The 27,212-nt window shown below is 39.9% G+C and overlaps 1 protein-coding gene across 1 annotated transcript in view; it reads right to left on the minus strand.

The window, feature by feature from the left end:
- diaph2 (diaphanous-related formin 2) overlaps nucleotides 1-12,636 on the minus strand; it is a 411,384-nt gene extending 398,748 nt beyond the window's left edge. The window contains exons 1-2 of the mRNA XM_073486670.1: nucleotides 12,616-12,636; nucleotides 11,547-11,968 (exon numbers count right to left, since the gene is read on the minus strand). Of these exons, the coding sequence (XP_073342771.1) occupies nucleotides 11,547-11,630 (84 nt within the window). The 5' untranslated portion in view covers nucleotides 11,631-11,968; nucleotides 12,616-12,636. The remainder of the gene's footprint in view (nucleotides 1-11,546; nucleotides 11,969-12,615) is intronic.
- Nucleotides 12,637-27,212: the final 14,576 nt, after the last annotated feature.

Genomic DNA, 27,212 nt, shown 5'->3' on the forward strand with positions numbered 1-27,212 from the left:
TAACAAAGGATTACTGGGAGCCAGCCATGGTTGGCTGTGAGGACTCTAATGCAGTGTGCTCACGACAGTTCCTGGCAAGTTCATGAAACTTGTGTCCCTGTTTCGTCAACTGCACGCTTCAGCTACAGACTACTAAGTGTTAGAAGCACTCATAACTGGTTTAAAGGATAAGTCCGCCCAGAAACGAAAATTCAGTCATCTTCTGCTCAGTCTTGTAATTTCTGGGTGAACTTATCCTTTAAGTGTAATTTCTTGGAGAGAAAATAGCAGGAAAGTCTTGCAATTTTTCTAGTTAGCTTCATACACTGGTAAGTACACATCAGTACCTCGGCAGTCAGGTTGGGTTTTCAAAGTGGGAAATGTGTAGATGCTAATTTATTTCATAAACTTCAAAGCTGTTTGTTGCTTGTTCAGAAAGTAACACTTATCAACGCACTAAACCACCCTAATTACAATTCCACATACTCCCCTTACTCTCTCTGTTGGACCCACTGAAATAAAGCTTGTTTCAATACTGACGACTCAAGACTAAAGCTGCATCTGACAGACACTGCTTAGAACAATCTGGCAATATACTATCATTAACTCATCAGAACTGTGACTGACAGAGAGCTTTTAGATGCATTATTTAACTTGTTTACTGCTCTTTATATCCAACAACAACAAATGGAATAAAGAGCTACGAGCAAAATAAAAGCCCAGATTTCTTCACTAAAAAGGAAGCTATGGACGAGCTTGTGACTTTTCAGTTTAACTTAAAGTATATCGTCGGTTAATTAGCAATGCAGTCTGTATTTCAAAAGGTACGCTGATCCTGATTCATGTCCCAGAGAGAAATTACATGGTGTTGATGCATAATATGCAATGTGGACATGAAACTGATTACACAGGAACTTTGCAGGCTCAGTCAGCCGTGACGACCTATAAATAAAACAAACATTCAGAAACGCCTACATCAGCACTGTACAGCGGTCTGGATAATTCGAATTGTAATTCTGACAATACCACGTCGCAGTGTGGCTTTTCTGATGCATAATCTTTTTTAGTAGCTTATACTGTATCGTATAAGTGCAGTTAAAGATAATTTGGCCTATCGTGAAAGCAAAACTCAAAAGTGAAGGAGTTCATTACATGGAGATAAAGCGCACAACACGGGAGCCAACTGTTTTTGTCTGAACAGTTGCATGGAAAACCAATTCGTCACAGCTTGTAAACATGAAAGCACCCTCAAGCATTGTAACAGTATAAAGCAAAAAGGACGCAGAGACACATGCACTGATCACACACCTTAAACTCCCAAAGTCTTTTAAGAACAAGACATCTACGAGTCAGCAGGAGAAAAAAAAGAAGTGATGATACATTTAAAAGACAGCTTACCATAATGCAGAGGGGAATTTTCATTCATAAAACTCACAGCATGGCTCGGGAAATGATTACAAGTGAATCTGATGCACAGCAATGACGGTGCATGTTTACAGTCTGTAGGAGTGATAGCTGATACGTGTCTGTATCTAATACTAAATCACAGAGCAGAAACAAATTTAAGAAGGAAAAAGAAAGGGATGCTGCTCCTAAATATTTCAATAGGGTGCACCAGAGGTCTTACTAGTAAAAGGTGTGGAGTCCTCATTAGATTACAGATTTGACAACACAGACGGGTGTTATTAAACCTTCTACAGTATACTGTGTGTATAACGTTAAGAAGGAAGCTGTTTTTTTTACTGAAGAACAACTGAGCTCCACCAAGCAACTGTGCAAGACAAACTTCTAGCTGACAGCCCTGGAGGCCAGGGCACTTTCTTGTAGTTAGATTAGAGACTAATGTTTGTTAGCTATAGCCATAAACATCAAAATTACATAATTTATCCTTGTGTAATCAGATAGGAAGTACAGCATTGCCAATATCATGCTCAATTTCAGGGGAGTGGTATCAGACAGCACGAAATACCAACCGAGTAACTGAATTAGACGTAGTCCAAACAAATCAATTTGTCTAAATTAATCTTGTTATAAGTTCTTCTCAATGGCTGTGTTTGTGAACTCAGAGGTAGTACGCTGCATGGCCTACACACTGCTACAAAAGATTTATGAACGAATGAAAGCAACATTTATCCTTCTTGATAAAATCTATCAAATTAATCTTTATGTTTGCACTGAGGATACCCTTTTCAAGCAGAGCAGAGAGAGAGGGTAAAGAGCCCCAATGACACACTAAGACCTTATTTACACCTGGCATTTCATGTGACATAAATCCAAACTATATCTGGAGAGCATTTATCCATTTAGAATAAATTTTACAAATAAAACTGACTTCAGCAGCAAGTTAGAAATGCAAATGCCCGCTCCCGGTGTTTTCTCTCACACTATGCAAATAATTCTTCCTGGACGTTAAATGACAGTAAACATCTGGTTTTATTTGCACGACAGCCTTGAGTCTAATCTTTATTCAAACTCTGGTTGATGTTTTCATCTCCACAGCTCTAGGGCCTGTTCCAAGAAGGACGTCCACCGACTTGTCTGAATAACTTTGCAAAGTAAAATCCACAACAGATCTATTATTTTTGATTCACATTTGAAAGTGTTGAAAGAGTTTTACTTACATGGAGATAATTCAGTAAGCCTGCTGCATGCTCAGGATGTAAGTTATTCTTTATTGATCCATGTAGGGAAATGTATTCTCTGCCGTGCCCTTGCCGGTATTTGAAATCAGGATCTTCTTTGCTAACCACTGAGCTACTCTGCCCGATGTACCTTGTGAATAAATTATTGATTATCTATAATTTATATTAATATCAATTAACAACGTAAAAGAACCACTTATTACCCCACCGGTTAACAAAACATGCTGTTTTTTATTTGCATGTTAGCAACATCCAAATCTTTCCTCAGGCACCTAAAAGGCTCGATTGCCACAAATCAGATATGTATGAGACTTATGCGTTGAGCCCTTTTACCTGCAGTTAAAACAGAGATATCCACATCCCAATACATCATGTCTATAAGTCAGTCAACGCAAATGTAAGTAAAACTGAGCGAGTAAAGGCCAAGCTGTTTTCACATGTACACCAGACAATGTCAGGAGAATCAGGTCCAGACATTGTCTGCAGTTACACTTTCACACATTTAGCAAACAACCGGAGAGAAGTTTGTTCAAACGTGGGGTGAAAAGTTCATATATATAGTAGTTTGTTGTTGCCTTGTGATCAAGTAGAGGGTGCTCTAATTACTTCACTGTCAGCTTGACCCATGGCCCTATTGACCTATCATTAATTAAGCTAACGTTAATGTTATGTTGTTTTGCCACGAAAAATTGAGGACAATAGCATGCAGAGCCATCCTGAGTGGACAGTAACAATACCAAAACATTTGAGAAGCAATAGGTAACAAGTTAATACAGCTGTTATAAAAGCAACATTTGACTACTGGAATAATGGGACGAACGTGATGTTAGACAAGCTGTAAAGTTAGCAAAGTAAGTAATTGCATGTCGATTCAAACTGATAAGAACTTCATTGAAGTAAAAAGTTACAGCCCTAGTTCTCACCTACTGGAAATACTGTGGCAGGAGGAAGAGGAGGACCCAGTCAAATGGATGACTTTTTTGGCGTTGATATTAATAGTACATGTATTTGGATGTATCTGCAATAAAATCCAAAGAATGGAAAGCAGTATACAGGCAAGCAGAAAAGAGTATAAGGCAGCTACACTCAATGCAGCGTCATCAACCAACCACTCTTTCGCAGTTCACACACGGGCTCAAATGGACTTTGTACAAGGTACCTGGCAGGGTAAAGTACAGGCCAAGTGATTCGGACAATTGCATTCACACGTACAGTCTCTGGGTCATGTTCGTGAAATGAGTGAATGATTCTGAGTGCTAAAACAACACACAGGCTATAGAGTGTTGTTAACTAACACACAAACAACAGGAGACACATCCTCTTATCCCAGCACACAAAAATCTCTTATGCACATTCACCATAATGGCACACTTGTCCTCTTGGCAAACTAGATTAGGAACAATTCAATCAAGCACAGAATGTCAAGTTATTCCTCTAAACAAAGACATTAAGTCCTGACAGATGCAGTGTTGACTCAGTCGTTACACATAGTCTCGGCTTTGTGATTCATTTCAATAAGATCCAAAAACAGTTCAGACCATGTAATTGATTTAAGAAGGAAGAAAGAAAAAAACAATAAAGAATGCACTCGATTTCTGCGAGAGCTGAAGAGCCTTTAAAAGGGCATGAGCCTGTGGTAGCCTTATTATTTCAGGAGAGTGCTGGTACTGTTTACAGTTTCCTAAAACAGCAACCATTGAAAAGGGGAAGCACACAAAAGCCAGTCGAGCTAAGATTTGAATGGCTCCGCACTGGACAGCCTAACCATGTGACTGCAGACTAGCACAGCGCTGCCCTCAGGTTATCTGTCTATGTTGAAAGCAAATTCCTTGTAGTGGTCCCTTGAGGGTGGGCATGACATGCAGCCATTGAAAAAGTAGAGATTAGGAGGAAAGGTTTGAAATATCAGTATAAAGAGATCTTAAATTCGTCATGACATCACAGAGAAATGTCATTCGTATATTATAAGAATCCATCTTTCTATGTTACAGTTATTATTATGACTTAATTAAGCTACAATAAAAAAAAACATTGTCTTTTTCTCTTATTGCTGGTATGTGAAAGCAATGACAAGTCTTTTACGATTAAAAAAAAGATGACTCGTGATATCTCTGTGTCAAGCCCATGTATCAGGGTAATCAGGCAGTGCATCAAGTCTACACTGTCAGCCAGCTAGTCGTCCTGCACTGACCTCTTTTCACAGTGTCCCACATTGCAGGAACAGGTTTATTCAAAAAGTCAAATCAAATATACCAGTAGCTTGCTTAAATCTCCCCCTGTACTGTTTTGGAAGATTTGCATCTAAGCATAAGCTTCTGTGACACAGTTTCTTATGCTGTGTATCACAGCAAATGACACATTCTGTCTCATATTTGCAACTGTCACTGATTAAAACAGTGTGAATGCACAGGTCAAACAAATCGCCAAAATCTGATCCCTAACTTTCGCTGATGAATATTAAAATTAAAGCAAAGTAGAGGCGATGACACACACCTCTTCTCAGCAAATGTAGCAGAAAGCTCCCTCTCACAATCCTTCAATATAATACAAGGAAAAGAGCTGGGAAAGCCCTTCATCTTGGCCTACATTGGACTCGGCAGTTGCTGAGTCAAAACGCAGCCACAGCAATGCATGAATCATCAAACTACTGCATGCAACAGTGACTAAACCCAAAGGTGATTCATATATTGTTGTTTAGAGAGAACTAGAGTGCTTTGATGCACAAGATAAGCCCCAAACCGGCTTTTTTAATGTGTAACTGAGGCAGACAGATAATTGTCCCATTCTTAAGTCAACGGTCAGATGGTGACATTAGAGCAGTGAGTCTGTCAGTTTCTTCCACTGTGTGACTAAAGCATTCTTCACCGCTTCCCCTCTCCAAACTTCCTCTCCTCAACTTCCTGAATGCCTTTAAGACACTCACATGTGGTCTCTTTCCTGCCGTTTCTCACACGTCTCCACAACACAATCAAGGTCATATAGACTCAATAACACGTAATGTGAAAGTGGAAAAAAAAGTCACACATGGAAGAAGAGAACATACTGTAAATCTCAACTACTTATGATTGACCAAGCGGGAGATACGCAATACGCAACAACTAGTGTGACAAGCTGGCAACTTGTACTAACCACATGCTAACATGACCTGACGTGATCCCAGAGGCTTCCCAGAGGCTCATGTATTGAAGTGCCAAATGTTTAAAACGTCACAGCTTCCAAAAGCAGTGACACAGTGGACCATTTAATATAATTCACCATGTGATATTGTCAACAGCAGGAAGGTTGTTGCGATGGTCCAGTACTTGGACAAACAAGTAACAAGGTTACAAAACCGTTGCCTAGCAGTGTACTTGATTTCCACACTAAAATGTACTTCGTCCATGTAGTGTTATTCTGGAAAACAACATTTTATAAGAGGCATTGCAATAGTTTAAATGATGTGATTTAACTTAGAAATAGTAAATCTCTTTATATTACCTAAAAATCTGTATATATACAATATCTCCATAGCCTACAGAATGCAATGTAATGCCTTTCCATTAAGGTCCTATGCACAAGGTCTCATATTAGAGACAATATTAGAGCTCAAGTCGTGCTGAACTGTCCATTCATTACTGAAGCCTTAATCACTTTAATGACCGACTAAATAACGAGCATGATTACAAGTCCCAATTTAATTAATAAGGGTTAATTACAAATTGCAAACACTCTCAAATAACACCTGACAGAAAATAATGGACATTGACAATGTGCCAGTGTTGAGACTATGCCAGCTTTTCCTATTGCTTAATTTGTGGACAGTTCTTGTATGAATGTATTTCATTAACTGTAGATGGTGTTTATTAATTTTTTTTTCAGCCGGCTCTTTGCAAAACACAATTCCAGAGAGCTCTCAATCTCACCAACAGCAAAAAAAGAAAAAGAAAACAAATTAATATAAAAAGTTATCAAGGGGTCAAGCTCACTAGTTACGAAGTTACAATACTCAACTGCATAGATGTGAGGGTAATAATTCTGAAGTGAACACCAGGCGTGCTCAGTTTTTTGATATGCACGACTGGACAGGGTAACATTAGCTCGCTTCAAATTTGCTTAGCGCCTTAGAAATCACTGCTGGTCCAAAAATAAAACAACACACAAAGCTGACAACAGTTGGATTGTTCAGTGTTAAACTGGTAGCAGTTACTAATCATGCAAACTTCTTTGTAGAGAAAAAAATGTAGGTCCTTTCAGGTGGTCAGACAACATATATAGTGACATATACAAATATTTATATTATATAATTTGTATCAGTTAGTATGTCAATGCAAATTGCAAATTGTTGTTCTGTTCTGTACATGCAACATCTATTGCATGTCTGTCTGTCCTGGGAGAGGGATCCCTCCTCTGTAACTCTTCCTGAGGATTCTTCCATCTTTTTTTCCCTCAATCAAATCGAGGGTCTAAGGACAGAGGGTGTCGTACAGATGTAAGGCCCGCAGAGGCAATGTGACTGTGATTTTGGTTTAAGTAAATAAATTGATTTGATTTGATATATAGCACTTTTTTGGAGGGCAAGAATGCTCTGTAAAATCTAATGCTAGTATTTCTTCATTTTGTCATGGTTTTTTGCCACTAAGCTAAAGTATTTCCACACAGTTTTATGATTACCTTCCCAGACTGTGGCTACAGTAGCTCCAAACAGTAGTTAAAAAGACAGCTAACAATAACAACAATTAGCTGCACCTGGCTTGTACCTGTAGCAAGCAGGTAAGAAGCAGCACAGTGAACTGACCTCTCTGAACAGTTTTGTACTGGCTATCAATAGCACAAACATCATCTGAACAGTAGACGGACACTAGCATAGCCACAGCACAGGTACATATTACATATTGCTGTATCACACAACATTTAGCTACTGTACCACTCAGATGCTTACCTATCATGGATTTTTTGTTACTTATGACAGCATCAATTCTGCCCTGATTTCATATTATGCTCAGACTTAAATGACCAGAGCCGATACTAAGCTGCAACATACTCTCACTGTATTTGCCGTTTTAAGTCTTTTCACCACATTTGATTTACTAATTTGTAAAATACCTGTTTTTCCAAATATCCCAGTTATCTGCAAAAACATATGAACAGTATGTTTATGGAAATATAATTTAGGATAACAAAAACTAATAGCGAACTTAACAAACTCCCAGAGGGTTCCACTTTTCATAACATCCATAAAGTGAAGTGGGAACTGGTGCATTTCAGTTTAGAGCCAATATTGCAAACATTTATTTCTTGACACAAAGTCACCAAGGTCTTTTGTCAAAAAAGCCTTTCCATTTAGACCTAAGGTTGCTGAGCAACTATTCCACCCATCTGCAGAGTACTTGCAACAAAGCTTCGTTTGTTGACAGAGTTGACATTGATCTCAGTTATGTTGGAAACGTGACCAGCTTCCCTCTCCCTCTGACTCATACATTGACAGTTGACTTTTGAAATACTGATAACCCCTGTTCCAATTGTCACAGATAATAGAAAGCAAAAGCACAGACAACCACAGCCTGCAATAAACAAACATGAGCCAGGCCCTTGACTGACTGAAGGATCACATTACCTACCAAACAAACTGCAGACGACGGAGATTTGCTCTTCTGCTTCGTAGGTGTACATGTTTGGTCATCAAACATTTATTACTTTAAACAGCACCATTGATTGCTGAAAAGCAATCAAAGTTTACAAAGTTGCTGACGTGCAGCTAAAGCCCTCAGTATATATAATGTACTCCAGCATGAAAATCTCTTCCAAGGAACATTTTCTTGGAAATAACTGATGCATCACAAATCTCCGCTCAGAGAATGATTCATTCTGTTACGTTACTGCTACTTCTGCGACCATTCCTTCTCACATCATGTACGTCTGTGGACAGTGGGTTTGTTATCAGCAACCAAACGGAGCATGTCACAAGACTGCATGTCATAGACTAAAGTGTGTTCTCATGGCGAACAGATAAGTAAAACCTGAAAGTCCTCTAAACTTTTCTAAAGCAATCAAACACTGCTTCATATATGGAGGCATAATGCGTGTCTGTTTTCTACATTCAGACTGTGGGTCTGAAATAAGCTTGTTCCAGCGCAGTATGTGATTTGAAGTCACATAGCGTTTCTACAGATGCATTAGTATGACTTTTCCCTCATGCTGTTTTGTGTGAGGTCATCTTTTTCTCTGGTATGCAGAGGGGTGATTTTTCTCCTTTTCTGTCAAACCGGCTCCCCTGAATTCCTTTGAGAAAACCTCATTCCATCTGCCTGTTTTACTGGATGTTGTATCTCACAAAGTATTATCCCAAAGTATAGCTACTCACAACAGAGAAAGTTTTGAATCAGCTCTACCTCTGAACACTGTGGTGTTATTCTAATGTCCTTGGCTGCGTTGAGTATCTACAGTCCAGGCCCAAAGCCCAAATGGTGTTGCTGTGATGTAATCCTGCCCAGTGACTTGTTAAGCAAACACACAGCTTTCAGTGTTTCTCCTCTAAAGACTGATTTGACTTTGCTGATTAGCCAACCAAACAGTACTTTACTTTTCAGCAGCCCTGAGTGTAATATGAACCTCTACTTTAATCCTGCTCATGACAGATATTATCCCATCCTTATATCTGGACCACATGCACACTAACTACACTGCACTTCAGGAATGTAATCCTATAGCCCCATATATGGTGAAAACTGTAAAAAGTAAGTCAATCTTTAAGTGTCCAAATATTAAAGTATGCATATTTCCGTGCTTGTATATTTCAGCTTATTTACATGTCTGCATACAAACTATGAGCTACAGTATATATTGTGGAAGCTAAAACGTAGGGATAAACAAAAGAGGACCAGTCATGGCTCCACCCAGGGATGAAAAATTACTTCCTCTCCCAAACTCTGTGTTGAGCTGTGATGAGATTTTTTTTTTTGCAACAGCTCAGGCTTCCTTTGCATCTGACTGCTCTACTTAGAGGATTGAGCAACAGGGGACGGGCCTGGCTCTGAGTACACTTTACAGAACAAAAAGCAGTGATCTTATAGAGTCTTGTCACTAGTGATCGGCTCAGCGCTTACGTCATCCAGACATCCCTGGAAACAATATCACACTTGTGAGGCAGGACATTCAAGAGTTGCAGGCTGTTAGGATTTCTCAAGACAACACCCTCCACTAGTTCTGGGAGTGCATTTCATTTTTAGTGCACTTTGGGATTTCCTGTCTGGCAGTTATTATGGTTACACGTTCCCTCACTTTTATTTTGCTGGAACACAACCAGTGATTACGAGTTTGTTTCCCCTGAACTGAAACACAGCAGCTGTACTGTTTCAGCTGCATACCGGAGTAAGAAGTAACACCAGCTAAGTAAACAACTGAGGTGTTGATGAAGTAATTAGTGGTCAGCTTCTGTCTGCAATCAGTCCAACTTGGCTCATATTCTACAAAATTTAGAAGCAGTATTGCCTAGAATGTGCCTTTTTTTTTATCTCCTTGTTTGGGTAGCAGTAGCTGTAACTTAACTTATGATCAATCCCATCACTGAGCAAACAATCACAGTTAAGTGAAAGGCACAATAAAAAGCAACACTAATGCTAACCAATTACCAGCTGTTGAGAAGTGACGTCAGCCAGGCAGTTTAACGGCAGCCAAGCTTTCCACGCCGACAATTGTGGAAAAGCGGAAACGATGATCAACAGCAGCCAAAGTTTTTTGTCTCTGGTCACGGAAAATTACTTTCAACCACTTCTTTCTACGGCCGCTGACGATTTTAAGCAGTGACATGCACTTAACGCACTCAGTAATATAGTTTAGATTTATAGTTTTACATTCCAGCCAGGACAGGGAAGACAGGACTGTGGCTACAGTTTACCAAATAAGGCACTTAACTGTAGGTTTTGGATGCCTTTGCAAGTAAGAGTGACAGTTTACACAATTACAGAAAAGCTGTCATTTGCAAAAATACGTTAGCACACAGCATGAGATGTCAGACGTGACAGATCAAGACTTCATACAGACCACATCCCCTCATCTAATGATCTCATTTCCAGGCTATGAATGGCATGCAGGAGTAGCTTAATGACACCAGAGCTCCAATGATGCAGACTCAGGGTTGCCCACTTTCTCAATAAGCACACTCCTCACTCCACGTAAACTATTCCAGTCGGACGAGCCAATAGAGAGGCTATAAATGGAATAATCGCTGATGCAGTTTTCAGTTGCAATCTAATTGACACTGTCCTTCTTTCATTTATTGTGCTGATAACACTGCTCAGGCTGTCAGAGGATCAGCTTTATCAATCCCACACACTCACACGGTTCATAAAACCACCCCAAACCACACGGACATCACGCTTTCCCATGAGTCATCCTGTAACTGAACTTCATTTTTGTGTGTGTATTAAAAAAAAATATTGAGGCGCAACTGTCACAACAAGAGTGCTCTTCAAAGAACTTTCAGGCGATGCACTGACGTGGAAATCCCATGATGCACTGAGCGCTTTCCAAGGTAAAGCACTAAGTGAAACACTATCTCTTTTGCTCAACTCTAACGGCTATTAGCAGCTCTCTATAGGGGCTGCATTAAATACTAATAACAACACATCAATACCTATTTGAGCCTCACCCTGCACAACATGCTGTTTACTATACTGTACAGGAGTCCACTCGGCTCGGTTTGACTTAGCCATCATGAGGATTATACTTACTTAATAACTATAAAACTATTAGAAAGGCTAAGTCTCCAATGCAATCAGCTTAATAAACCAATTGTTAAGCTACACAGAGTAAAAAGGAGGGTAGTGAAACTTTCTACAACTGTCAGGTAGTGCAACTTTCTAGGTCGGACTGAGGTTGAGAGTGAAATTAACCCCTTGCTTGTGGGATCACAGGATGTGACAACTTCCATGCAACTGCAATACCTACCAGCTTTTTGTTTTTACCCTCATCCTCGTTGGACTTCTTTTTAGAGGGTTTATTGGGGTCCTCCCCACCGCTGGCTTGATCCATTATGGCTGTGAGTTAGTTCCCCCTCCAGAAAAGACTTTAAGCGACCTCCTCAAAAAAGTTGCCAAACTCCACTTTAAAATACTTTTTTTTTTTTTTTTTTTAAACTACAAAAAAACAAACTCTTGTACAGCAAACCATCCAGGTCAGGTCTTTTCGAAATCCATTCCGTTTGAAAAGGTTAAGAAAAACAAGAAACCTGAGCGCTTCCAGAGAGTTCCCGAGTTTTATCCCACAGTCGAGGAGGGTAACTTGAAGCAGAGGTGTGGTAGGATGTGCTCTCCGTCCTGAAGTCTCCTCGGCTCAGCTGTCTGTCAGTGCACACAGCCGGGAAAGACTTTCTGAAACGATAAGATAATGATGTAAACAACAGCTAGTTCGTCTGTCAATACGTCTCGGGCTTTGCCTTAACACGTGTTTCCCTCCCTGGACAGTATTATTAGTATGTGGTGGGGCAGACACAAGCCAGTGGAGCCAGTATATCGTGTTAAACAGATGTAAACAAACATGTCGGACAGCTCGCTACGAATAAAACCACTGTGTTTAAACGCGTACAAGACAATGCTTTGTGTTTTGGGGGAAAAACAGGCAGACAAAGCAAACTTACAACCGTGTAACTCAGCAATAACATAGTAGTAACCGACTAAAAAAAGAGATTCATGGCAGCTGGGGTGCTCTGGTAGTAATAAACATGCGCTGACATGACTGTTATTTACAGGACAATACAGGAATTCATCAGTGTTAATGAGCAATTGTTCTGATAGAGGGAAATCACCGTTGTTCTCTCTGCTTGGGATACTTTGCAGTGCTGTACACTTAGCTAGGCTAGCATACATGGACGACTGTTCGCTAGCGGAGCATATTTATTTAAACAGACACATTCACACGCGAGCACACGATTTTAAAAAACACCGCACTACAAATGACAGCGTGAACAATAAATTACATGTCAAAGGAGAACTCACAAAAAATCCCATCCAGAGCTTACCTTCGCAACCAAACATGAACGCCAGGCCCACGGCGATTCCGCCCACTCGCGTTCCGATTGGCCCGTGCGACACGTAGGGAGAGGGGACTCCGGTCGCTATTGGTCGAGCTCGCCGTCAGTCGGGAGGTCGGCGTGGCGTAAAAGGGGGAGGAGCCTGTTGTGACGGGGAGGTCAGTGATTTCACAGCGAGCGGATAGGACTGAGTGAGTGAGTGAGTGAGTAGTAAGAATAGATCTGTGCGTGAATTATGAGAGGCTGACCGAGGAGAGGAAGGAGGCAGGGCGGGAATCCGTGGCATCAGGCTACACCCTGCGTGTGTGTGTGTGTGTGTGTGTGTGTGTGTTACTGTACACGAGCTTTCTGTGTCTTTGTGTGTGATAATAACAGCTGGTGTTTTTGTTATATAGGATAGTTACTTAGTTACATAATAAAATGCCTCATACAGTATATTCCTGCTCTGTGTGTGTGTGTGTGTGTGTGTATGTGTGTGTGTGTGTGTGTGTGTGTGTGTGTGTGTGTGCGTGTGTGTGTGTTTGCACAAGGCTAAAGGTATGCATATGCAAGAAGGACATTTTAGGGGGATAAAGTTGTAAAAAATAAATAAATAAAAAGATTAATTAGTAGGTATATTAATTAGTCAATTGACTTCACCAACCATTTTAAACTTTACCTTTAATACAGAATTTTGACTAGGGCTCTCACAATATCAGATTTTTACTATACCATTATTGTGGCAAAACAAATTTAAGACAATGATCTTATTGCAATATTGACTATAAAGAAAAAAATGCTATCATTCAACTTCATCTTTAACTTTACTGTTTTGTTACTGTTTTGCAAATAAATTATACTTTTTTTTTCCGCTTTTGCCAATAAATTAAATGTGTTAAAAATGCACTACTTTGGATCTGATGCAGCAGCCTTAGTTCATATTTTAATATCACGGTTATTGTCCACAATAACAAGTGAATTTCCCCGTTGTGGGATAAATAAAGTCTATCTAATCTAACACCGGGATATTATGACACCCCTAATTTTGACGAAAATCATCTGAATCTCCATTCACTTTACTCAAAGCTGTCATTCACCTCTCATGGTCTTCATCAGCAGAGTTTGCTTGGTTGTCGTGTCATCATGTGACCCAGGATAACTATGGAACTTGTTTCGTGTAATAAAACAAGGTCATATCATCATCAAAAGTTTTGGAAAATAATTATTAAAGGAATAGTTCTGCCTTTTTGGGAAACACATTTATTCACTTATTCAAAAGTCCAGTATGCAGGATTTAGAGGGATTTCAGGGCATGAATTGAGTATAATATTGGCTGAAATTAAATACAATATTCATAATTGTGTTTTCATTAATTCGGCTGATGCCATGTTTCATCTAAAATGGATGTGTGACACTTTCATATCATAACATTACAGTTGGAGACCAAATTTAGTTGTTGGGCTGCAGACTAAAGAATTGAACAGCTTGAGTTTACCCCACACTAGCAGTTAGTTCAATATGTTGCGACGTAGATGTGAAAGACACTCGCAAAGCAACACGGTACATGAAATAAGCACAGCAGAAACATCAGATAGGTCGGACCATCATCTTCAACTATATATCTATAAACATTACAATTACAGCTAAAAATAATAACAGAAATAAACAAGTTTGCTGATTTTACATATCTCCATAATGCAATTTAACTGCCAGTTGTCTCCCTTGGAGGGACTGTTTTTCGTTAGCATGACAACATGGTGATTCAATTTAGGGAGAGTGAGGTGAGGTGAGGTGAGGTGAGGAGTATTTAATTTGTTGCCATCTGCAACATCACTGCTAGATGCCACTAGAACCTGCACACAGGTCGTTTCAATGGGAAGATTGATTCCACTGCTGTTTATTGCAGGGCAACCAGCAGAGACTCACTTGTCTTGGTAAAAATGTATGTTTACAAACTTTAGTTGGTGTATGGATTACACAAAGGAGATATACTGTGTAAATTAATGCACTGTTTTTTATTGGTAAATGTCAAATTTCGGTGGCTCCAGCCTCTAAAGAAATACTGCTCCCACTGTTTTATAATAGGCTTAAAGTAAATTGAATATCTTTTGAACAAAACAAGCAATTTTAAGATATCACATTGGTCTCTGAGAAATTGTTATAGTGGCATTTTTCACAATTTTCTGTAAATCATTATTGTATTTTATCCCTACTGAAAGGAATAGCTTTTCTGTTAACACTGAGAGAAAGTGAATAGGATCCCAAATTGGGGATGAAGTTACTGGAGCTCAAAAAAAGTTTATGACCACAGTGTGCAGGTGCAGTCTTCTCAAGCTGGTCCTCTGATAAATGAGTCTGACTCACTCTTTCAGGTCACTGATTTTCAAGCCTGGATCATATTTACAGGCTCCTGTTCTCTGAAACTAGAAGTTATCTGGTGCAAATAATACAAGTTCTGGATGGGAGGAGAGGAATATGTTAATGTCTATTTAGAAACTCAAATACGATTAGCAGCTTGTATGCCAGAGTGACAGCAAAATATTAAACTGAGCACAGTGTTGTTTTCACAGAATTGTAACATTTATCTTCAGACATTGATCTGATATTTACCAGGAGTATGGTGCATTTTGCATGGAGACGGCAACAATGGGACACTTTTATTTATCCTGAGTACCAGTGCATTAGTTATTAACTTGGACTGTTTACTGCTTATAGAGTATGTGTCCAGCTGTCTGGTTGCCACATAGACGCCAGGAAAGTAATCATTTAACCTTCCTGTTGTGTTCAGATCAATGTTGAACCATTTCACCATAGCACTTTAGAGAATGTGATGGCTGCATTGAGAACTTTTTCCTCCCTTGTGCTTGCCTTCCAGCATCTAAATCAAGTACTCCAAACTACTGAAAACACATCTAAATCTCAGATCTGGGTGCAGTCAAATACTCTTGCAACATTTCCTCTCTTACAAATCTCACTTCTCCAATCGAGAAAAAACCAAACTCGAACCAAAATATTATTTGTTAGTTATGGGAACAAACACAATGTTGATCTGACTCATCACTTGTTTGGCCTATAAATAAGTCTTCTCTCTCTTGCTCACATGTGATTTCGTGGCATGTGACTCCCATGCACAAGCAGCTAACTGTAAATGAGGCAACTGATCCCTTTTTTTGTATCATTTCCCTGGTTATCATTAGAATATGGAGCCTGAAGACATGGTGGAAGAGGATGTCTGTAATATAGAGGGGGGGGAAAGATTACTGTGGGTCAGTTAATTTAAAACAAGATTGACAGTCTACAGTCAGCTGTTTGACAGACTAAATATTGAATGAATTCAGATGAATGGATGAAAACAGTCCAGTCACCGGGATAAAATGTTGACAGCGTTCCTGCAAACCATTGCCTCATTTACATTTGTTTATGTCATAGGCTACAAACCATATTGACATTTCTACAAAACATGCCATATGACTTTCACATTACATGTTTATGACATGACTTTTGTATCGGGAGGTGGAGGAGAAGGAACTGCAGGCGAGAAGGCTGTTAAGCCAGTGACTGGCTGTTTCAACATTTGTAAGTGAGAAACCACCGGGTGTTTATGAACCGCGTGTTTTTATTGAGACCTCGGGACATCTCCAGCAGTGTTTGTGGAGACCAAAACAGGTATTTCAGGACAAAACATCATGTTTTTCTTAACCCTAATCAAGTGTTTTTGTGCCTAACCCTAGCCAGAGCATAAGCACAGTGTTGTCACAAGATCAAGTTGAAAAATGAACCTAAAGAAACATTTCTGAACCACTAATATTAACCTTAGGTTAGCGTTATAGGAAAGAGGGTCACGGAAGTCATTAGGATTCTTTATCAATGTCTGTAAAAAAAAAAGTTTGCCAAGCCATACTGTACATGAACCAATATTCAACTGTATAAATGAAAGACAACTGTTAACTTAAGAAAGATACATTTTTACCTGCTGGTGGCGCTAAATGAAAAGTACACCAAAATCATTATATAGGATTCATTGCATCAGCACTTTGGATATCTGTACCAAAATTCATGGCAATCCATCCATTAGTTGTTGAGATATTTCACTACAAGCCCAAAATGTTAACCTCGTGGTTGTTCAGAAACAAAAATCAGGTGCTTATCAAAGTTGGTCAGATTTATTTACTGGAGAACATGAATGTCTGTATAAAATTTGGTGTCAATCCATTAAACATTTGTTGAGATACAATACTTTAGCCTGAATCTAAGCAACCAGCAACCGACATTGCCATCCATAGAGCCACTACCATGGGTCAAAAAACACGAAGAGGAGGACCCTGTTGCCACATACACATAAACACCTAACAGCACGTTGGCTTGTAGCGTTATTCTGTACCATCCCAGACATGTCAGCCCAGGGCCTCTGCTCTGCGGCGGGAAATCACACCAGCTTGGAGCCAAGGGAAGCACCTCGACAGCAACTTTCAGTCCATGGCAAGATGAAGAAGTGAGAGATGCAGGGTGGGGGCAGAACAGCTCCACCTGAAAAAAAGAAATACATCAAAAAAAGAAAACGGCAGCACACCGAGACAGCACAAGATCTGTGAAAACCATCATCGTGTGCCACATGTGCCAAAAGTTGATTTGCAACTCATGTAAATGAACAGCCACAAACACGTACAATCAACAACTCACTCACACCTGCAGCTGTAATGCCAAATGAGAAATGACTGGTGTCTGAGAAAATTCATTATTGTACACCTGGATTGGAGAAATAGCAAGTTAAATTGGGCTGTTGACGGAATAGTAATCAATTTCACGGGTTTAATTAAAGATTTTACAGGATAAATGTTCCTGTGAAAAAAAGTGGGCTTTTTAGTTGTTATTCTCGTTTGACTAAAGGCAAAACAGATGTCGATATGATGCAAAACTATAAACTTTGGATATTTGTTTAATCTTGTTGGTTATACCAAGTGATAATAATTCATTTTTTCTGTCCACACATGTAAAAGCTTATATTCACATAATTGTACTTAGGCCTATATCCCCAAAATCACATAGTAAAAGCTGAAGTAAATTAGATCTTCAAACAATATATTGTCTATATTTGTCCTGACTTGTGTCTTATCTTTGTTTGTTCTCCTGCTGACCTTCATTCACTCTTTACTGGTTTTCATAATGATTTTGAAAGAATACATTAGGATTGCATACAACAAGCTACTACCGCTGCTAAAAATGCTTTTGTTTGGAAACTCACCTAAACAGATTGTTTATGACGAAACAGATGTTAGCTGTAAGTACACACAGCACGTTCTGTAAGTTATTTAGAACAGCAATTACTTTTTGAAAACATTCATCCATTAGACTGTCAAATAAATAACCTATAAATACTGAGTATGAAACATAAGAGGAAATAAGACTTCTAATAGTAAACCAATAGTTTTTTTTTTAGTTTTTTTTTTTTTTTTTTTACTGATTCTGCCTAATAACTTTAAAGGGTCAATAAAAATACAGTTTCACGAAACACATCTCTCTCTCAAAACATGCTGACCATTTCAGTTTCTGTGCTGTAGTTTGAAATATTATGTGTGAGTCCAGCTGCTTGAAAGCAGCCCCAAACATTTAATTAGGTCATTCAGCTTTCCATCTGTCCATGTTGGACTAAAGGCATCCACTACTGGGTTGGGCCTGTTGGATATTTTAGCAAGAAACTGCAGCAAAGCAATGCATTTGGGAATGAGACCATGAGACAGAGAGCAAAAGAAAAGCTACCGCACATGAGTACATTTCAGAATAATTTATAGAGAGTATTTAAATAAATAAATCGAAGAGAATCATCACAACAATATGTGTTTATTTGTGTTATATTGTATATCATTTCCACTTTCTCTGGTTAACAGGTCAAGACAGCAACAAACAAACACAAACACGCATGCAGCAGTGAAGCAGACACTCATTCTGCAGCTCATAAATAACATCTTGCTCTGTTGCCATCGTTAATCCAATGTTAATCCAGTGTCACCGATTTTCTAGTAATGACCCTGATGATTGTCTGTGTTTTGGGAAAGCTAACACACACAATCAACATCCACTTGCAGCACTATAATTACATGCAAGCAGCTGCCCAGGATGTGGGACATTATTTTCCCAAGAGTCATTTTGCCATTTTGATATGACAGGCCATGGCCCTGAAAAAGTACACCCTGCATGATAAAAAATGAGGTCGTAATGCTAATTCCCTCTCAAAGTCTGTTGTTGGATGCATCAGTAGCAGTGTCTCACCATTGCCTTCGATTTTGCCGAGACAAATCTGAAGCTATCACCATATTTATTTAAAAGCTGTTGGTTGAAGATGGTTGGATTCATGACATACCCTGTTGTGCTAAAAAAGTGCACTCCGGCAGCACTAGAAAAATGCATCAGCGTATCTGTGGATGTTTGACTCCAGCAAATTATTTGAACCTTTTCCTATTTCTACCATTCACATCCTATTTAGCACTTGAGCCAAAAGGTCCCCATTGAACCTCCCAGCATGCTTTGCACTTGTTATGCAGAGTCATTCCTCTCCTATTACAGCCGCGCAAGACTTGAGAAAGATATGAGGCTGTCGTAGGCAAAGAGCACTGTGTTTAGACCTGAGAGATGAAAGAGAAAGTTCTTGTAAATTATTCATTGACCCCCCGCTGTACTACAAGGCAGCACCACACTCTTCTCTAGTCTGGCAGAGCACACAAGAAACTTAGGGCAAACTCCAGTTAGGCTCTTTACCACCGCTGAACCTGAGTTAGACATATTGTGTACATGGAATATGCACCAGTCTTTGCTTATGAGATTCAAGAGACTTAAGTCAGTGGATAAACATTTGTATCATGTATGTACATATAGATTATGTGAATTTTATATATATATATATGTAATCAAAAGGTTTCAAATTCTGTCATTTCTTCCTCACATGAAGCTGGAAAATTATGGATGCAAGTGAAAAAAGCAAGCAGTGGCTCTCATAAGTTCATTTCAGGTAACCAAAGAAACACATTGTAAGAAGAAGAAGACTGCAGGCAGTTCGGATTTGCCGTCACTCCTCCCCCTCTCCAGTGCTCAACACCGGAGGCCCCCAGGGCTGTGTGCTCAGCCCCCTCCTGTTCACCCTGTACACCTATGACAGCAACCTCAAACATGGAGAGAACTCTGTTGTGAAGTTTGTAGACGACACCAACAACCAACGATGACAATTCATATCGGGTAGAAATCAACAATCTTGCTCGTGGTGCACAAAGAAAAATTTTGGAAATAAGGAGGCAACAACCAACACACCTTTTAGCAGCATCACCGAGAACCTGTTATAGTCATCACACATCTTCACCCTTGGTCAACCCCATGGTCAACTTTTAGAGAGGCAATAGAATGCATCACAACTAGAAACATTACAAATTGGTATGCAGGGTGCATGGGGCTTTTCCACTGGTACTTCTAGCCGTTCCAAGTAAAACCATGCCAATTTGCTTCTCCATCACCGGTCACGTTGAGCCAAACCACACACAGGATGGACCCTCTCCAACCCATCCAACCAGCCTCCTAATAGGCTGAGGAAACGTCTTGCAACCACGGACAGGACAACTAGTTGCAACCCCTGTTTCCCCCCTCAAATAAGCATGTGTTGCAGTTGTAAGATATACATCTCTGCATGGGGCCAGAGAGAAAGATGTAGCTGTAGTAGCTTCTAACCGAATCTTGGAAAGTTTCTCCTATGCCTTCCTCTTTGTACTTTTAGACATTGGCTGTATTTTACCGTTTTATCTAGTTCGCTTTCAGCTGTTTCGGGAGTCTTGTTAAGTTCCTGTAGGTGAAAACCAAACATTTCCTGATTTCGCCTGTTCGCTCCAGTGCCGTACCACCAGACTGAAGAGCAGCTTCTTTCCCCAGGCTGTGAGACTTCTCAATTCATCCTCTGCTGTCCACCATAAAAAAAATAGTTCTATTTTTCTGGCTTATTATCTATTCATTTTAAAAAATGTTTTGTGAGTAGCATTTTGTCGTACAACCTTGTGTTGTAGAACGACAAACGAGTAAACCTTGTTCTTTGTAAACAAGGACAAAAGCATTTTCCTTGAACTCCCCCGATAACTAAGCAGATTAAAATGTCTTTTCATTGAAGTCTGCGGGGAGATATTTGTATGCAATATTTTCCTCCTGAATGTTGGTTTACCTGTTACCATGGAAGCTTCTGAGTGTGCAGCATAAAAGGGCTCTTGAAAACATAACTCATGTGACAACAGAATAATCACAAAGATCCGTCTGAGAGGAGCATGTCACCGCTCACCGTTCAACAGAAACTCTGAGTGTGCTGCCATGTCACTTACATGGTTTGCAGCAGCAGAGTCCATTAGCCTGGGTGTGACATCAGGCATGGAGACCTCTACCTTTACTCTACTCAGCTCTTTAAGTCCAGCTGACACTGCATCATGATGACAACTCAGAGAGAAAATGTAAGAAATGTTTATCTTCATGTCAGAAAAATAACATTATTACTTTAGCATTCCTTTAGGGACATATTGTAGGAATTGATAATGACAGGAACAACAACATCATAGAATTAAATGAAACCTGAATTAGACTTTTTCTCCCCCCACTGTTCCCTTTTTAGACTGCAATAATGTTGCTGTCACTGATAAATTATGGGTTTGTGTACTTAAACAGACGTAGAGGTGGCAAAAGTACACACAGTCTTTGCTCAACTAGAAGTACTGGTAATAGTAGAAGTACTCATTTAACTTCTTTACTCAAGTAGAAAATAAGTAAGTACAGGCTCTGAAATAAAGTATAAAAGTTAAAAATATCCCTCTGAAGGACATTTTTTCTTTAGTTGAGTGCTGAGCCTCATACTCAGGACGTCAAATACCAACATTTTGGGTTGGTAAAACGTCCCGAGCACAGCTGAAAACTGAGAAAATAAGAAAATCCAGGCAGAGGGCTGCAGGCGCTCTTCAGATACGAGACACTAACACGCCTTTCCTCCACATTCCAGTCTCACTCTTTGTTTGTTTCCGCCTCATTACGTCTTGTGACGTCATTTCATCTTGCCTCGTCTGCCGTGCGTGATGTGCACTGACAGGTTGAAATCAGTCTTGTGATGTTGGGAAGGCGGCCTGCAATGACACAAACTGAAGGGGGAAAAAAAAATCAATAATTCCTCTCAAATGCATTAAAAGTAAAGTAACAAGCCTGTTTTGAAAATGTAAGGAGTAGAAAGTACAAATCATTTGTGGTAAAATATGTGGAGAAAAAGTCAAAATAAATACTCGAGTAAAGGACAGATACCTGAGAAAGTAGAGTAACAAAGTATTTGTATTTGATTACTTCCCACCTCTGAACAGATGTACAAGCAGTCTGAGAGTGTTTACATAACAGTGAATCCACTACTTGTGAGTTATAAAGATTTGAAAATCATGAAACCCTGTGATTTTGTTTTATAGAAGCATACATTTTAATTACTAAGCAATGAACACCTATATTTGTCTCAGTGAAGAGAGACAGTAAAAGTGCATGGGTGATTGGTGCAAGATGTTTGTTCGGAGAGCAGCTGCTTTGCCTTTCCCATTTTGCACACACACACACACACACACACACACACACACACACACCTCAACACTTACTCAACACCATACTTGCACATTTCTCATAAATATAACTTACAAACTGACTCTTATGCTGGCAGCTATGTGCCTTCACAACTAATGAATTCATATTTTATGTTTTCACTGATAACTTATGAGTAGTTGTTTAGGCATCAATCTATATCACAGACACTTGAATGCAAACTGGGCTCCTCAGCACGTAGCAGTAGGCAGCACAAGAGTTTAGCCCGAAAACAAGAATTCATCAAGTCTTTGCCTGCGGCTTCAGTTTTATAGACTTGCATTTAGTGAAAGATATTTTATGACTTTTATACAGGAATATACGTTCCCCAGATGTTTAACATTTGGCAAACATCCTGATATCAAGCATTTTATGCATGTCCTGAGGCTCATTGATGTGTGAGTTGTTGATTTCTTCGTATTCCTGGCACCAACACCAACAGCGCCACAATCAAAAGGAACGCCTACACCCTGTTTCTGTAGTTTTGTTATACCTTTGTTAACTCTACGATTCCTCTCAGGCAATCTCAGTTGGATCTTTGGAGGCCTGAGGGAGCAAAAGAACTGAAAATACAATTAAGAGCTCCTTGCTCACAGTGTAAATATTTACCAAGGTCAAAGCATCAATAGTTGACGAAAACATGGAGCAAATGACAATATTCAGAGTAGCTAAACAGTAAAAATAGATTCCAAATGTGCTTCTCTATTTAAAAGCCATTTTATCCAGTATACGACATATATACATGGATCCAGCATATATTATCTTAGAATGCACTGTGATTGTTGATGCACTCCTTTAAGGGTTATTAGACCTTGAGTCTAGGCTTACATTTAGCAACTTACAGTATTCATACATACATTCATACACTGATGGTGGTGGCTGCCATGCAAGGTGCCGACCAGCACATCAGGAGCAGTATGGGGTTCAGTTTCTTGCCCAAGGACACTTCAAATGCAGACCGGGGGAATCGAACCAGATAACAAGACGCTGGCTCTACCCCCGAGCCACAGCCGCCCGGCTTGGTAAGTTATTCTACAAGCATTTTTTGTTATCTATGTAGAAAATCTCTTAACATCCCGACAGCAATCAAACAATTCAAATCCAGTCACTGTGGCTGTCTACAGGTCGTTTTAAGGCCTATTTCTGCCGAGAACCTTGTTGATGTTGCAGTAAAAATAGGCTCTGACTCTCTAGATGAGGCGCTGCTGCAGCTTCGCTTGACACGCGCATGAGACACACTACTCGTGCTGGCTGAAATGCTGTGCACACAGTAACATACACAGCCACTGAGCCTGCTATTTTAGCTCTTTTGCTGTTTCATAGTGTAACATGACACGATAGGAAAGGGCATATATTAATTCTAAAATATCATCACATATCTTAGACGCATTTATTTAGAACCTGGAAGTGAAACACACTGGATGTAATCAAATGATAATGTTGACTAGGATGTGGTTGAATGCTATCGTTCGCTAATGGGTTATCAAATATATTGCTTTACCTTAAAATGTGGACAGATTTTCACTATCCATCATTAATTCAGTCGCTGTCAGATGCCCAATGTTTGTATGACTTGAAACCTAAAAACACAGCAGCATAAAATTATCCCAGCATGAGCTTCCCACCCTGATGTCAGAGGAAAATGGCCACAGAGTGAATACGGTCGATGGGGCAGTCTGTGTGGTCAGGCAGTGCACGCTTAGGAGTGGCTCTTAAGGGAGGCCTGAAGAGAGCAGGTGGGGTTTTTTTTCAGTTGGATACTTTCAAACTTAAGCTTGCTTTTGCTTACCAACCCCGGCTTTAGCAGTGCTCCATTTGTAAAGCGAAGTCTAAGTGGTATTATTCAAGTAAAAGTAGGATGAAAAGAATGATGCACAACTCAACATGTACCTGCACTTTTAAAAGATGAATAAATAGGAGCACAACATGATGCTCTTGTTTTTCCTCTTTGGGGGGTCAGGATGTTCAGTTTAAACAGGCATAAGTGGAAGGCAAATAATGTGCACAAACCATGGAGTAAACAACTTCACTCTCCATCCGTAATCGGCTCCACCATGAGAGAGACCCATTGTTCAGGCCAGGCTGCAAATGAATACAGTACAGGACGTTCTCCGCAGTTTCCTTCAAAAGGTTGAAGACAGGTATTACGCTGTAATTGCTTACAGGGGAGAAGCACAAAGGCTCGGTACCTCACAACACTTCCACTTGATACTTCTTTTTAAGGACTGGTAATTACTCATTTCTAACTTGACGGTCCCTACAGGTGACTGTGACCTTCATCAAGATAACAACAGGCAGATTTGCTAACTGTTCACCACTTTCCGTGGGGTATCCATGGTGATTTTTATTGTCCCTGTAGGGGGCTTGTACTTCTTTTAAGCATGTGATTTAGGTTGACATTTTACACAGGACTGACCAAGCCCCCAATTTAAATTCATTGTTAGGGAAAAGTTATGTTCCCGGAAATAGCTCCAGTCATACATTTCAGGAATAATTTTCTGAAGTCTCCTTAATTAGAAATCATTCAATGCTCAGCACTATTGCCCAAATCGCCTTGTAATTAAAATGCTAATTCAGACGGGATGTAATTGTTGCAGAGAAACCTGGAATCCCCGAGATGACAGCAACAATACATTAGGAGCATCACCCAATTGAAAAGTGACTGGGTCCAAAATACAAGAGAAATTACATTTTTCATATACAAAGTGGATCGTGCAGAAACAAACAGAGCATTGACTTAATTCCTAATACCCAATTACATTAAGCACTCAAATTCGACAGAGTGTGCATTATTTTTTAACTTTAGCTGATTAGTATCAGTCCTTCTCTTCCTATTCTGCATCATTTGCATGTCCGCACTTGGCATGCACACCGTCGCTCCACACAACTCTTCCCTCGTTTAGAAACCCGGTGGCTATGTGCCCCTGAACAAGGCACTTAGCCTTCGAAAGCTCCTCCAGCCACAAGTAGAAGACACTGGTGTACAGTCAAAACTGACACTAGAATATATAAAGTGGTGAGAATGTGAAGCTAGGAATTGGTAAGAAAGTTTGTAACTTCTGATAAACTGGACCACGCTGAAACTACATTAAATCACACTCAATTACTATCTCAAAATGGTAGTGTCAGGCATATATTCTTATAGTCATATCCTGCAGGGGTCCAATTAATAGAGAACATTAGTGTGAAGCTGCAGAGAATATACTGTACATTAAGAGCAGTAACACAATGTCATACATACTATGTATCGAGAGGCAAGAAATTCAGGAAGTGTAGTTGAACCTGAGCCCATAACACAACTCCACAGTACTTCCCTTCTGGGAGTAGCAGTCCTTGTGGAAGTCACATTGGGTGAGTTCCTGCACCATTCAGGACCAGCATGACTCAAATCTACCACTGATTGATACTTAACATATTCCTCTTCCTTTCTGAATAATATATAGCCATACTGTTCCAGACTCTGAGGGTAAGGTTGACTTCCTGGAATATTAAATACATACTCAGAATTCCTTCGCAGAGTTGGTGTCGAAGCTGACTCTCAGCATCGCTTTAGATATTTTAGTAAACAGCATGTACGGCACTGTAGGCTGGAGGGAGATCAGGTATACCACGGAGTGGAGGAATCAGTTTTTTGATCAAACTGCACTTAATTATCATGAGTGGTACAAACTGAGTAGCAATGATGCCAAAAACAAACAACTGTTGTGAAGGTAAAGGGGTCGTTTCAAAGACTTCTTAGTCTTTTCATCACTGTTGGAATCCAGCCCACTTGCCAGGATAAAATGTTAGTAGGTCCTGTTTCTGAAAACCACAGATATGTTCGAATTGTCATAGTCTACCTACAATATTGACATTTCTACAAAAAGTCTGCATTGCAGCATTTCTAAGTGTGGATATTTTTAAGGAGGCCTCAGGACAATTTCCAGCCGTGTTTGTGGCAACAAATACTGGATATTTTTGACATCTCCAGGCCTGTCTGTGGCGATAAACACAGGTGTTTTTAACGAGAGCTCCGGACATCTCCAGCCTTCTTTGTAGTGACCGGAACAGATATTTTAAACATGATATTTTAACCCCAACCAGGTGTTTTTTGTGCCAAAATCCAACTAGAGTATAAGCACAGTGTTGTGACGGGAGAAAAATACAAAATTGAACCCAAAGAAACTTGAAACTTATCCGTGGTTTTGCAGAAACTTACTTTACCAATTCTGGCAAATGGGTTGTTATTTATATTTATTTTGGTAACAAAAGATAAGATAGCATTACTCTTCAGTTAACCAAAAAATCAATTGTTCCATGAATTCTGGATGCAATCATTGTTTTGTCAATAACAAAATGTGTTTATTACACATTCCCAGGTCAGGTCATTGTGACAACAGAGCCAGCACATGTAAATGGATTTGCATTTCTATAGCGCTTTTTCAGTCTACAGCCCTACAACACTTGTCACATTCACCCATACATTCATACACTGATGGCAGAGGCTGCCATGCAAGGTGCCAACTGCTCATCAGGAGCAATTGGTTCAGTATCTTGCTCAAGGATACTTTGACATGCAGCTGGGGCAGCCAGGGATTCGAACCAGCTAAACGACCCGCTCTACCTCCTGAGCTACAGCACCTGTGACTACAAGTGATGTAGGGTCAAGCCCTGCTGTCAGTTTGAGACTAAATGCATTGCTTCAGCACTTTCTGACCACCAAGTCATGAGGAACACTCACCAGGCTGTGAGGTGAAAGCTGTTGTTAAGTCTGTTGCTATGACTGCATGTGGAGCAGCAACATGAAGTCTATAGAAGCAGACTGTGCTGTGGACCAGCGATGCCCTAAGTACCGTCAGTGCACACCCTCTGATAATGTGTCAATTCAAGCGCCTAAGCACAGGAAGCACTCGGTACCTAGAAGTATGTAAAAGGAAATCTACAAGGATGTGCTGCTCTTGTGACCCCGTTCCCGAGGCAAATTAAGAGGCTGTCAGTCACACAGA

The sequence above is a fragment of the Pagrus major genome, chromosome 18, assembly GCF_040436345.1.
Source record: "Pagrus major chromosome 18, Pma_NU_1.0".
Classification (NCBI taxonomy): domain Eukaryota; kingdom Metazoa; phylum Chordata; class Actinopteri; order Spariformes; family Sparidae; genus Pagrus; species Pagrus major.